This window comes from Pristis pectinata, chromosome 35 (genome assembly GCF_009764475.1).
Source record: "Pristis pectinata isolate sPriPec2 chromosome 35, sPriPec2.1.pri, whole genome shotgun sequence".
NCBI classification, from domain to species: domain Eukaryota; kingdom Metazoa; phylum Chordata; class Chondrichthyes; order Rhinopristiformes; family Pristidae; genus Pristis; species Pristis pectinata.
In genome coordinates, this window is record NC_067439.1 from 6,608,261 (window position 1) to 6,622,698 (window position 14,438).

The 14,438-nt window shown below is 48.4% G+C and overlaps 1 protein-coding gene across 1 annotated transcript in view; it reads left to right on the forward strand.

Annotated features, from left to right (window-relative positions):
* Positions 1-9,265, forward strand: part of LOC127586385 (G-protein coupled receptor 4-like) — a 74,465-nt gene extending 65,200 nt beyond the window's left edge. Inside the window, exon 2 of the mRNA XM_052044308.1 lies at positions 5,194-9,265. Coding sequence (XP_051900268.1) covers positions 5,465-6,526 — 1,062 coding nt within the window. The 5' untranslated portion in view covers positions 5,194-5,464 and the 3' untranslated portion in view covers positions 6,527-9,265. The remainder of the gene's footprint in view (positions 1-5,193) is intronic.
* The last annotated feature ends 5,173 nt before the right edge of the window (positions 9,266-14,438 follow it).

The window sequence follows — 14,438 nt, forward strand, 5'->3', positions numbered from 1 at the left end:
GACTTTGCAAGGCAAAGAAAGCCAGTCTCTGGGGAATCGTGGAATGTGCACGCCTTGGGACGCAGGGATACATCCGGGGTTAACAAAGTCATGGTTTGATCTCCAATCTTTCTCCAAGCCCAGCTGTTGACCTCAGAGGATGGATGGAAATTTGGTATGGGTGGCCTTATCACAGAATGTGGTTTGAATCAAGCCAGAAATTTATTCCTTGAACATAATGACTAGTTTGGTGGTTACAAGGCTATGTTCTCAGTCCAACGTACACGGATCTGGAGTGAGTTCAATAAACCTCCGTGGAGACTGAGAAGTCTCATGTGCCAGGAAATAAGTGGGGAATCTTAATACAGTACAGAGATAGATCCTTCAGCCCAATGTATCCATGCTGATCATCTGTACTAATCGCATTTACCAACACTTAGTCCTTTGCTTTCTATCCTTGGCAGTTCCAATCCTCATCTAGATATGGCGGTAAGGGTACCTGCCTCTGCCATGTTCTCAGACAGAGAATTCCAGATTCCAAGGACACTCTGTGTGGAAAGGGTTTTCCTCAGATCCTCTCTAACTTCTCAAGGGTCCCAACCCGAAATGTCAACTGTCCATCTCCCCCTATAGATGCAGCCTGACCTGCTGAGTTCCTCCAGTAGTTTGGTTCTTTTTTAAACCTATGCTCTCTGGTCTTCATTATGAGGAAAAATTTCCCACTATCTATATCCCTTATAGCTTTTTGTACCTCTATCTGTTCACCCCCAGCTTTCTCTGCTCCAGGAAGGACAAGCCCAGTCTATCTAATGCCTCCTCATAACTGAAACGTTCCATCCCAGGCAGCATTGGAGACACCAGAGACTGCAGACACTGGAATCTGGAGCATCAAACAATCTGCTGGAGGAACTCAAGTGGGTCGGAGGGGTGAGACAGGGGCCAGAGGTGATAGATAGAGGCAGACAAAAAGAGGGGAAGATGGGAGCCAGGAGGGGTAGGGGAGGGGAGGGGAGGGTAGGGTAGGGGAGGGGAGGGTTGAACCAGCTGCTGGGGTTGATAAGCAGAAGCTGCTTATCACCTTCCATCTCTGTGTCTTTGCCTCCATCTATCACCCACCTGCCTCTGGCTCCCAAATCCACCCCTCCCACTAACCACCCCCCCCCCCCCCCTAAACCTGGCTCGATCTGCCCATTATCCTTCACCCCTCCTCAGTCCACCAACCATCTCTGGCCCTTCTCTCACCACTCCCCCCTCTCCTCTTCATAACGGCCATCTCCCCTCTCCACTCTCAGTCCTGATGCAGGGTTTCGACCCAGAACATCGGCAATTCTCTTCCACCCCCCACAGATGCTGCTTGACCCACTGTTCCTCCAGCAGATTGTTTGTAGCTCCAACCCAGGCTTCTGCACCCTCTCCAAAGCCTCCATATCCTTCCTGTAGTGTGGTGACCAGAACTGTACACAATAGATAAGATATCTATATTAATCACATGTACATCAAAACACACAGTGAAATGCATCTTTTTGCGAAGAGTGTTCTGGGGGCAGCCCACAAGTGTCACCACGCTTCCAGCGCCAACATAGCACGCCCGCACTTCCTAACCTGTACGTCTTTGGAATGTGGGAGGAAACCAGAGCACCCGGAGGAAACCCACGCAGACACGGGGAGAACGCCGTAGCCTAGTCAACGCTTGATAAGGTTATACCATGTGCTCTTAATGTTGTTATCAGTTTTGGTGGCCATGAAGACAGTAATGTTGTTAAAACCCATTTGCCTCAGGAGAGGAAATCTGCCCCACTTATCTGCTCTGGTCTATATGTGACTCCGGACCCACTGATTGGCCCTGCCTCTTCAATTAACTGACCTCTGAAATTGCCCAACAAATGACTTCAGTACAGGGGCAATTAGGGTTATACAATGAATTCAGAGGTTTTCCAGTGCCCCTACCATATAAATAGAACCATGGCTTAAAAGAATCAGAAAATGCCAATATATTAATTCAAATATTTCTATGTTTGAAGGATACTCTGCAGTGTTCCAATGTGGGTTCACACTAAAGGGTATTTTGTGATCTCCACAGATGTGTAGACACCTTTATGGTTTCAGAGAACCTCTCTGCTGAACGTGTGGGGGGAAAATCAACAACGTCAGTGGAATCATTGACAAACAACCACTGAAAATCAAAAAATAAGCCTCTGAAGTAAAAGCAGAAAACGCAGGAAACACTCAGCAGGTCAGGCAGCGTCTGTGGAGGGAGAAACGGTTCACGTTTCAGGTTTGGGACCCTTCATTAGAACAGGGGAAGCAAGTTAGTTTGAGGTTGCAGAGAAGGTGGAGAGGGATGTATTGGAGAAAGCGAATATCAGAGATATTCCCTCTACAACCAAGCAATGACCGGTTAAGATTGAACAAGCAGTAAGAAGGTTGAGAAGCAAGTGTGGACATCATTAATGTTATGACTCAGTGGACGTAGAGAAGGCTTTTCTGCCTTTGAGAACATCCACATTTCAGGGCTGTTAGTTGGTCACCTAACAAGAAGAGTGAAGACAACATGAGATTTGCTCCCATGGGGAGTTCCCGGGCCGGGGCAGCAAAGATGAATTTAAGGACACACTGGATAAACATGAGGGAGAAGAACAGTAAGGAGAAGTGGGATGAAGTTGGTGCATAAATTTAGCCTGGAGAACTTGGACTGAATGGCCTGTTTCCCTGCTGTGCTCCATAGATAAGATAAACCCACACCATTAACACAACAGCACCCATGTACAGTCCAGTACTGGGGACCTTCACATCTCTATGGCAGCAGAGAGTAGAGCAAGATCCCGCAGGCGGGCAGGTCCCACACTGCACAAGAACACAGCGACCAACAGCGCGACCTTTGGGATGGGAGTCTCCGCTGCACTCAAGGCTCCAGAGCGCACTGAGAGGGTGTCAGCGCACCAGCAGAGCGTCAGAGTAGCTCGTCCAGATCGGCAACATTCCCTGCAGAAGATGCAGGCGATGCGAGCACCTCGACACGGGCAATTAGCTGCCATGAATGCAGAGCCCGCTGAGTTGGGAGGACACAGGGGCTGGAGTCCATGGTGATGGTAAACGTACCGGGATGAGGGCCATTGTAGGGACAACAGTGACTTAATGTTCAATCAACATCAGGGCTAGTTTGCATTAAGATGTGGGTATCTCCAAGTCACAGGCTGATGGATTTTTGGACATTAACAGAGTTAAAAGATATAGGGATCAGGTGGGAAAATGGACAGGGTTGAAGATCTTCTTGAATAGCACAGCTGGCTTGCGGGGCCGTGGGGCGTTCTGTTTCACGTACCTCCTTGTTTTTAAGTTGCTGTATACAAATTGGCTCCCACATTTCACTCGATTACCTTGCTGACATTTTGAGAAGCAACTGTTGGTTGTTCAAAGCTCTGGGACGTCCCAAGGTTGTGTTCAGTTCTGGTCGCCTCATTATAGGAAGAATGTGGAAGCTTTAGAGAGGGTGCAGAGGAGATTTACCAGGATGTTGACTGGATTGGAGAGCATGTCTTATGAGGATAGGTTGAGTGAGCTCGGCCTTTTCTCTTTGGCAAGAAGGAGGATGAGAGGTGACTTGATAGAGGTACACAAGATGATAAGAGGCATAGATCGAGTGGACAGTCAGAGACTTTTTCCCAGTGCGACAATGGCTAACACGTGGGGACATAATTTTAAGGTGATTGGAGGAAGGTATAAGGGGGATGTCAGGGGTAAGTTTTTTACACAGAGAGTGGTGGGTGTGTGGAACTCACTGCCGGCAGAGGTTGTGGCGGCAGATATATTAGGGACATTTAAGAGACACTTAGATAGACACATGAATGATAGAAAAATAGGGGGCTATGTGGGAGGAAAGGGTTAGGTAGATCTTAGAGTAGAATAAAATGTCGGCACAACATTGTGGGCCGAAGAACCTGTGCTGTGCTGTGGTATTCTATGTTCTATGTCCCAAGGTTGTGCAAGGGCAGAAGAGGGGCAGAGCAGGTAGTGCTGCTGCCTCACAGCTCCAGCATCCCCGAGGACCGTTCTGACCTCGGGTGCTGCCTGTGTGGAGTTTGCATGTTCTCCCCATGACTGCGTGCGTTCCCCCCCACCCCCCCGGGTGCTCCGGTTTCTTCCCACATCCCGAAAACATGTTGGTTAGTGGGCTTCTGTAAATTACCCCCTGGTATGTAGGTTGGTGTTAGAACCTGGGGGAAGTTAATGGGCATGTGAGAGGGGTTACGGGGCTTACTCAGAGCGCCAGCATAGACTGGATGGGCCAAATGGGTCCTTCTATGTCATATGAAAGTTCTGTCCTCTTCAAATTGATAATTAAGACCTCGGCTGTGATCAGACTTTTCGGGATCATTTCAAGGCCAGTACTTATTGCACATTTCTCATTGCAAGGGCGGGTCTGAGCCACCTAAGTGAACTACTGCAGTCCGTGGTGGTGAAGGTTCTCCCACAGTGCTGCCAGAGAGGACGTAAAGTCAATGAACAAAGATGGAGAGGGGTTGAGAAACCAGTCAAAGCTTCCTCAAATAAATAATACAGCTGCAATGTGCACATCCAGTAACCTCCAGGTCATACCACAGTTGAATAGCCTTGCTTGGGTGCAAAGAAGGAGCTTTGCAAATGATTATCTCCATCCAGCACGTTCCAAGAGCTTCGTGAGTGAAATAACAAGGCCTTATTAATTTCACGTGGATCCATTGCAACGTAACAAAAGATAAGGGGATTGGGGAGCACGCCTCATGAAAACAGGTTGCGTGAACTCGGCCTTTTCTCCTTGGAGCGACGGAGGATGAGGGGTGACCTGATAGAGGTGTATAAGGTGATGAGAGGCATTGATCATGTGGATAGTCAGAGGCTTTTCCCCAGGGCTGAAATGATTGCCACAAGAGGACACAGGTTTAAGGTGCTGGGGAGTAGGTACAGAGGAGATGTCAGGGGTAAGTTTTTTACTCAGAGAGTGGTGAGTGCATGGAATGGGCTGCCAGCAACGGTGGTGGAGGCGGATACGTTAGGGTCTTTTGAGAGACTTTTGGATAGGTACATCGAGCTGTGAAAAATAGAGGGCTATGGGTAAGCCTAGTAACTTCTTAGGTAGGGACATGTTTGGCACAGCTTTGTGGGCCGAAGGGCCTGAATTATGCTGTAGGTTTTCTATGTTCTATGTTCTATAAGTAACACTCTTTTATTTTTCAGGGGTAACCAACGCTGCTCAAGGTCCAAGCGACAGGCTGACAAATCGCCAGCACGCTGCGACCTAACTCGCCGGAGATCAGGAGGGCAGAGCTTGGAAGAGAAAGTCGGCCATCGGTGTGCTGGGAAGTTACCAATGGTCAATGGAATATCTTGAACTGGCCGAGTCATCTGATCACAAGTGTCGGCTCTTGACTAGTGACAAGCTCCAGGCGATGGGTTTATCTCCCATGGGATGCTCTGAGATTGGGGCGTCTTGAGCGGAGAGTGTAAAATGGGTAACATTAGTGATGACAGCTGCCACGTGGATTCCAGGCTCGATAGTCTCTTCCCGCCCACCCTCTACATCTTTGTCATTGTGATTGGCCTCCCAACCAATTGCCTGGCTCTTTGGGCTGCATACCTCCAGATCAAGCAGAAGAACGAGCTGGGAGTCTACCTTCTCAACCTGTCCATCTCCGACCTCCTCTACATTGCCACCCTCCCCCCTTGGATAAATTATTTCTTGCACCAGGACAACTGGATCCTTGGGCAGGAGTCCTGCAAGCTCTTTGGTTTCATCCTCTACACCAACATTTACATCAGCATCGCCTTCCTCAGCTGCATCTCAGTTGACCGCTACCTGGCCGTGGCTCACCCCCTGAGGTTCGCCAAGATCCGGAGGGTGAAGACCGCGGTCATCACCAGCGTGGTGGTGTGGACCATCGAGATCGGGGCCAACTCCGCGCCGCTCTTCCACAACGAACTCTTCGAGGACCGCTTCAACCACACTTTCTGCTTTGAGAAGTATCCCATGGAGAAGTGGGTGGCCCAGATGAACCTCTACAGGGTCTTCATTGGTTTCCTCTTCCCATGGGTGCTCATGCTCTTTTCCTACCAGGGTATCCTTAAGGCAATCAAGGGGAACCTGTCAACTGAGAAAGGCGAGAAGGTGAAGATCAAGAGGCTGGCTCTCAGCCTCATCGTTATTCTGTTGCTCTGCTTTGCCCCGTACCATCTCATCCTGTTGCTGCGTAGCATGATGTACCTGAGCAGTCCGCAGGGCTGCAGCTTTGAGGAGAACATCTTCATGGCCTACCACGTCTCACTGGCCCTCACCAGCCTCAACTGCGTGGCTGACCCCATCCTCTACTGCCTGGTCAATGAGGGTGCCCGCAGTGACGTAACCAGGGGGCTGGCTCCACTCCTCAAGTTCTTCACCAGCTCCAAGTCAACCGATATTGCTCGGTCGGTCACTCTAGACACACCCTTGTCCTCCAAAAAATCCCAGTACTTGAACATCGAGCTGGTGGTGTTGAGGGAGGACTGCATACAGATGAAAACTTTGAGTGTATAAAATGGAAGGGTTGTGAGACTGCTACATTTATAAATGTATTTTTTTATAACATTCCCTTATGCGTTAACGTTAAAAAAAAACTTATTTAATTCACCTTGGCACCCATGAACCGCTTGAACGATTCCACTCTTGCTGCCCCTTGTGACTATTTTTCACCGTGGAAATGCCATGGTGGCCAACTCTGGGCTCCATCCCTGGGGGTTAGGTCACATGACCTCTGCCCCTCCCCTGCTATTAGCCACCCACCTTGGCAACACAGCGTCCCCTTGAGCCTATCAGAAGGCTGCAGGGCCCCTTGATGCTAGATTGTTACTTGAAAGTCGGTCAACCCGCCCCCATTACCTCCAAAGGTTTAGGTCCTTGAGGTTACTTGGCAATCCCTGGAGACCCCTAGCCTAATTTAGGGGGGGGAACAGAATGGGTTATGCTTGTAGGCATCCCATTCCTGAACCCAGGTGAGTGGTTAGAAGGGAGGGCAGTGAAGGAAGTCTGGTAGCATTCTGGATCAGGGGGCATTCTCATCGCCAGATGAATCTGCTACACCACTTGACATGATTTGGCCGATGTTTTAGAGTGAGTCGGAGGGTATTGTACAATCTCCATCTACCTCCCCTGCAACTTAAGCCGGCTCTGAGCCAAAAGTAGTTTAACCCAAAGTTATCACTGACTCCTAGCTGGGCGAGGACTTCACAGCGAACATGCGTCTCATCCAGTGACCCTGTACGCACACCCTGTCTGTCTGGGGAGCGAGTTTAGCATCAGTAGAGTGGGGTCCTTCCACCCCGACTGCCATTCCACACCTGTCCCAAGGGTAAGGGCATGGCTGGTCACCACCCACCCCTGCCCCAGTTAGTTGCTTGATGGCATTGGGGACTGAGGCTCATTGGGCACATGGGCTGCCACACCCAACAGGGCAACAAACCAAAGTGGGATTAGCTTTAAGAACTCATATGGGCTGGCATGGATTCGATGGGCCACATGGCCTCCTTCTGTACCATAGATGTCTCTGTTTTATTTATTCACTCATGGAATGTGGGAAAGGCTGCTATTTATTGCCTGTCCCTGGATGTTGTCTGACTAGATGGCCTGTCAAACCATCGCTGGTCTTGAATTATAACATTGGCCAGTCGGTCAGTTTCCTTCCCTCACTGACAGATTGGCTCTTTAACAAAGGTTTTGAGATCATCATTACTGATACGAAGCTTTTATTCAATTAATCAGGTTGTAATTACCGAGTCACCCTGATAGGATTTGAACTATTGGATCAGTAGCTCTGGATTATTTGTCCAGGAACCCGAACACTATGCCACCATTCCCTCTTCTCAGTTGGACAATACCTACTTTCCCAACCATGGCATTAGATGGACTCAATGAAATCAACACAAGCCGGGCTTTAACTTTGGGATCTTTTGGTCTGTCTTGCATTTGATCAAGTCTTGCTTTTATCTATTGACGTGTTTTCTTGCCTATCCCTTTCGAGTTGGGGTTGCCTCCATTGCCTCTCCTGCCTTTCTGCCAGCTATCCCTCCAGGAGACCAGCTGTCCAACTGCCACTCCCCAATCTAACTCCCCGCACTAGTTATGTCACTGCAATTTTATTGTGGCGGTTCATTACCCCAACACACCACTCCCTCTCCACTCCCACTCACTCTTCCCTCTCCTACCCTTGCACCATTGTAAATCACATCCCGCTGCCTTGTCGCTAATTAGCAGCTCCCAGTTTGAGCTGGATTTCAAACCACAGTTGGAACAAGGCAGAGGCAGGCTAACCCAATGTGCAACAACTTCCATTTATATAGCCTCATTACATTAGTAAAATGCAGCATTGGGGTGTTAGAACATAGAACACAGACCACAGGACATAGAGCATAGAACAGTACAGCACAGGAACAGACCCTTTGGCCCACAATGTCTGCACTGAACATGGTGCCAAATTAAGCGAAATCTCTTCTGTCTGCACATCATTATCCCTCCAGTCCCTGCATATTCATGGGTCTAGCTAACAGCCCCTTAAACACCACTATCGTACCCTCCTCCACCACCACCCCTGGCAGCGCAGTCCAGGCACCCACCACTCTCTGTGTAAAAAAAACTTGCCCCGCACATCTCCTTTAAACTTTCCCCCTCTCACCTTAAATGCATGTCCCCGAGTGTTTGACATTTCTACCCTGGGAAAAAGATTCTGTCTACTGTCTATGCCTCTCATAATTTCATAAGCTTCTATCAGGTCTCCCCTCAGGCTCCAACATTCCAGAGAAAACAATCCTGGTTTTACCAACCTCCCGTCATGCTCTCTAATCCTGGCAGCATCCTGGTGAACCTCATCTGCACCCTCTCCAAAGTTTCCACATCCTTCCTGGAATGGGATGACCAGAGCTGCATACACAGTGGTTTCCCTCGTGCCCTCCCCAAGAACAGATGAACATATGAAATAGAAGCAAGGGTGGACTATAGCAACAAACAAGATGCTGGAGGAACTCAGCGGGTCAGGCAGCATCTATGGAGGGAAACGGAGAGTCCACGTTTTGGGTCGAGACCCTTCATCTGGACTGAAAGGTAGAGGGGATGTAACCAGTATAAAGAGGTGGGGGGAAGGTGTCGGGCAAGAGCTGGCAGGTGATAGGTGGATCCAGGTGAGGAGGGGTGATAGGCAGATGGAGGAGGGAAGGATAGAGAGGCCGGGAGGTGATAGGTGGAGGCTGCAGATGGTGGGATCTGATAGGAGAGGAAGGTGGACCATGGAACCAAATAAGGGAGGTGGGGAGGCTGGGGGGAGGAGACCCAGTGGGTGGAGTGTGTGGGTGATGGGTAGACGTGGTGGGGGGGAGGGTGAAGGAGGGATTGGGTAGATAAATTAGAGAATTCAATCCGAAATGAACAGTCGATCCGAAACGTCAACTGTCCATTTCCCTCCATAGATGCTGCCCGACCTGCTGAGTTCCTCCAGCATCTTGTGTGTTGCTCCAGATTCCAGCACCTGCGGTCTCCTGTGTCTCCAGGAGTCGACTATGACAGCTTCATCCTTCATGGCTGACCTCTTAGCTCAGCTCTATTTCCCTGGACTAACCCATATCAATCTCTACGTGAGATAGAGGGATATGCGGGAGGAAAGGGTTAGGTAGTGTGAGGGTGGTTTGATGGACGGCACAACATGGTGGGCCGAAGGGCCTGTTTTGTGCTGTATGGTTCTATGGTTCTATGGTTCTATGGTTCTATATTGAACATTGTTCTCAGTGACTGCCCCTCGATAGCCCTCTTCACTGGAGAACTCCAAAGAGTCACCAGCCTCTGAATGAAGAAATTTCTTTTCATCTCTGTCCTGAATAGCTGACCCTTTATTTTGAAACTGAGGTCTCTGGTTCTAGACTCCCAGCCAGGCAAAACAGCAACTCTCCATCTACCCTGTCAAAACCCCTTAAGGATTTCGAACGTTTCACTGAGATTTTCTCTCATTCTTCTAAACTCAAGAGTACAGACTCAATCTGCTTCATCCCTCACACAATTGATCCACCATCCCAGCAATCAAACAGGTAAATCTTTGCTCTGTTCCTTCTATCACAAGTACATCCTTCCTTTAAGTAGAGACCCCGGACATGTGTGCAATATATCTCACCAGGGTTCTATCTAATTGGTGCAAGGCATCTCTATTCTTGTACTCAAATCCTCTTGTAATAGACTGCATGCTATTTGCTTTCCTAATTGCTTGCTGCATCCGAATATTATCTTTCAGTGACCTGTGTACAAGGACATCCAGGTCTCTCTGAACTCCGACACTTTTAACTTCCTTATCATTTAAAAAAAATATTTCGATGTCACACTTCTCCTCAGTATAATCCATCTCGCCCATTCAATTACCCCGTCTATATCCCCTGAAGCCTCTCTACGTCCTCCTCACAGCCCACACTGACCCCGAGCTTTGTAGTGGAACTTACATTGTGTCATATTTATCCTTCAAACATCATAACAAAAGCAGATTATCTGGTCATCGCATTGCTTATTGTGGGAACTTGCTGTGCACTTGTTGGCCACCATATTTCCTACATTATAATGGTGACATTGGCTGTAAAACATGTTGATAGGGATGTGAAAGGGGCCATGGAAGTGTATGTCCCTGCAAGGCAGAGAAGAAGATAAGATATTTATTTATTAGTCACATGTACATCCAAACACACAGTGAAACACGAATTTTTGCATTGCTAAGAATGTGCTGGGGGCAGCCCGCAAGTGTTGCCACTTTTCCGGTGCCAACATAGCATGCCCACAGCTCCTAACCCGTATGTCTTTGAAATGTGGGAGGAAACCAGAGCACCCGGAGGAAACCCACGCAGACACGGGGAGAACGTACAAACTCCTTACAAACAGCAGCGGGAATTGAACACAGGTCGCTGGCACTGTAATAGCACTACATTAACTGCTACACTACCATGCCGCCAAGGAGGCAAGAACTTTGGGGGGGGGGGTGTACCTCCATGGTTCAGGACTTGGCTGCAGAAGACAAAGCTGCCAATGGTAAAGCGAAGGAGATCAGGATATCCACTCAGAACCAGCGACAGAGAACTTTCCCGGTCAGCACAAGGTTTTTGTAGTCATTCTTCTCTTAACTTTCTGGCCCCCACACAAGGTGGGTGTGAGAACATTAATTGTTCCCACTCTTACATCTTCACGGATGTGCTCAGTGCCGGCAACCAAAGCTGAATATCCCCCACCCGGAAATTTGCAGTGGAGTAAGAGTTCTTGCTGTAATAACCTTTGGAAATTAAACTCTGATGTTCTGCATTTACTGAAGATACTGGTGACATCTGGAGATTAATCAGTGATACCACAGTACCCGTTCATGTTTTTCAGATTAAGTTGGACCCCCTAGGCATTTTTTTAAACCATTTTTCCTTGTCTTCTCTTTTGAAGCATAGAGTTCATTTCTATGGCTTCTGACAGCTTCCCCTCTTCAGTTCTGAATACCTTTTGAGCTATTTGACTCATGGAGTCATCACAGATGCCATCCACTTGCCTGTTCTTTCTGACAGGGGTGGGAGGGTAAGAACCAATCTTTCTCTCCTTGTGACCCTCTTGCTGCAATGTACCAGGATACTGAATGACTGTGGGAATCAAACCCAATTCTTATCAAAACTCTGCTGTCATGGATAAAGACTAATCACAGACCAAGTCACGGAGGGTAGTTAGTCCCCAGCAACCCATAAACCAGTAGCAGTGGGGTTGGACAGAGTAAACTTCCCTCCCCAAAATAGCTAAACTGAAGTTTGAGCTTGTTCCTGAAGAAAAACTTCACTCGATAATATCACAGGGAACGTGGTTCCTACAAAGCAAACCTCCAAAAAGTTGTTACTATAAGAACCATTTTTTATGAAACTTTGGACAATAAAAATTGTATACTGGAGATTGTCACCCCCAAGGAATGTTTCTGTTACTCCATGGACTGTCACCCTTGACACACTCCTTCAGAATATGTTGCTGCATTAACTTCCCTCAAGGGGATGTCCCTTAGGGCATGTTACTCCAACCTGATGTTCCTCCAATGTATGTTATGCTGTTAAATGTCATTCCAGAGGCTCCTTCTCCGGGAATTTGTCAGTCCACAGACTCTAGCTCCAGGGAAAATTATCATGGAACATGTTACTCAGGATTGTTACCCGCAGGACTATAACTGGAGGGACTGTTACTCCGGGAAATGTTGTGACAGGTGCAGGTGAGAGCAAGTGGAAGATGTTACTCAAGGGGTCGTTACTCAAGGAACTGTAGTTCTAGGGGTGTTCCGAGAGGGACTCCCACTTCAGGGGCTGTAACCCAATGGAACTTTGGAAATGTTACTCCAAGCACTGTTACTCCAGCCAACGTCACTCCAGCAAGAGCTACTCCACACACTACCACTGCAAGGGCTGGTATCGCAAGCACGAACACACCAAGCAAAGTTACACTGTTATTCCAGATACTGTCCTTTAGGGATGGTTATTCCGGCACTGGTTATTCAGAGGCTGTTACTCCAGGCACCGTCTATCCAGGGACTGTTACTCCAGGCACCGTTTGTCCAGGGACTGTTACTCCAGGCACCGTTTATCCAGGGACTGTTACTCCAGGCACCGTTTATCCAGAGGCTGTTACTCCAGGCACCATTTATCCAGGGACTGTTACTCCAGGCACTGTTTGTCCAGGGACTGTTACTCCAGGCACTTTTATCCAGAGGCTGTTACTCCAGGCACTGTTTATCCAGAGACTGTTACTCCAGGCACTGTTTATCCAGAGACTGTTACTCCAGGCACTGTTACTCTCAAAGCACTTTTACACCAGGCACTATTATTCAAGGCCCTGTTACTCCAGACAGTGTCACGCCAGGCCCTGTTATTTTAGGGACTTGTTCCTCAGATGATGTTATTCCAGCAGTGTTACTCCAGCCATTGTCACACTAAAGGATTGCTATTCCAAATATTGTTACTCCTGGCTCAGTTACTATGGGAACTGCCACTCCAGGGACTGTTACTCAGGGATTGTTACTCAAGAGGCTGTTACTCCAGGGAATCTTATTCCAGGCGATGTGAGCCCACAGGCTGTCACACAAGGCACAGTTACAGGAGGTAGGGGTCTAACCCCAGCCTGCAGTCAATTATAAAGGTGGGCTCCCAGCTGCCAGTTCTGTCACTGCCGCTGAGCTGGGAGCCTCCCAGTGACCTGACCCAACCTTTAACCCATTGTGACCACCATGGTCATGGCTTTGCTTCTCTCATTGATTGACTTCAGGAATGGGTACGACAAGACTCAGTGTCTACAACGGTCACAGTAGATCGAAGGAACAACGAGAAACACGGAGGGCAAGGAAGTCCATTTGCCTTCGTTGGCGTCACCAGACCCAGTAAGACGCATCGGCATTGCCCCTCTCCCCTCTATTTCCTGAAATCGTTGCCACCTTGAACCCTCAGGAAAGCCACAGGAAAAGACAGGAAAGGTGCCTGAGGGGTCCAACTGAAATAAGGACCTAATGTAAAGGGGTGGGAGACTTGCATTTCTATAGCACCTTTCACCATCTTAGCAAGCCCCCCAAAAGCTTTAAAGCCAATGAAGCGTTTTTGTTTTTTGTGAATCCTCTTTAATGCAGGGAATGCAGCAAGCAGTTTGTGCACAGCAAGCTCCTACGTGCAGAAAGATTAAAGCGGCCAGATCATCAGTTGGAGGATAAATAGCGGCCCCAGGATAATGGGAGATCCCAGGGCTTTGTATCAACTGCATGGGCTCCTACTCAGTCCCCAAGAGTGCGATGCCGTGGTTAGAAATCGGTCGCTGGCCATAGTGCGATACATCAGCTTAAGTGAAATCAACTCCTTGTTCAAAATCCGGTTCTAAGCCGAACTTCAGAAGTGATCCCAATGGGTGTGCGCACTCCCACTGCCCTCCGGGTAAAGAAATTGCTCCTTGGTTCCCTGTTGGTTCTTCTAATGTCTCTTTTGTATCTAAGGCTGACAGATTTGGACTCCCCATAAGTGGAGAGATCATCTCCACACCTACTCTATTAAAACTTTCCATGGTTTTAATGGGAGCTTTATCAGCCAACCTTTCCGTCTTTGAAGAACATAAGAAATCAGCGGCAGGAGTAGGACATTCATCTTCTTGTGCCTGGTCCGCCATTCAATAAGCTCATGGATGATCTTTTACCTCAGTACCACCACACCATATCCATTGATTTCCTTAACATCTACAGACCTATCGATCTCTGGCTTGAATATAGTGACTAAGCCTCTACAACATTCTTGGGCAGAGGGGTTCCTAAGATCCACCATCTTCTGGCTGAAGAGATTTCCTCTCCTTTATCTTGAGACCCTCTGGTTTTGGACAGCCCAGCCACAGATAAAACTCACTCCTGCATCCACGCTCTTAAGACCTTTGAGAATTCTGAACATTTTAATGA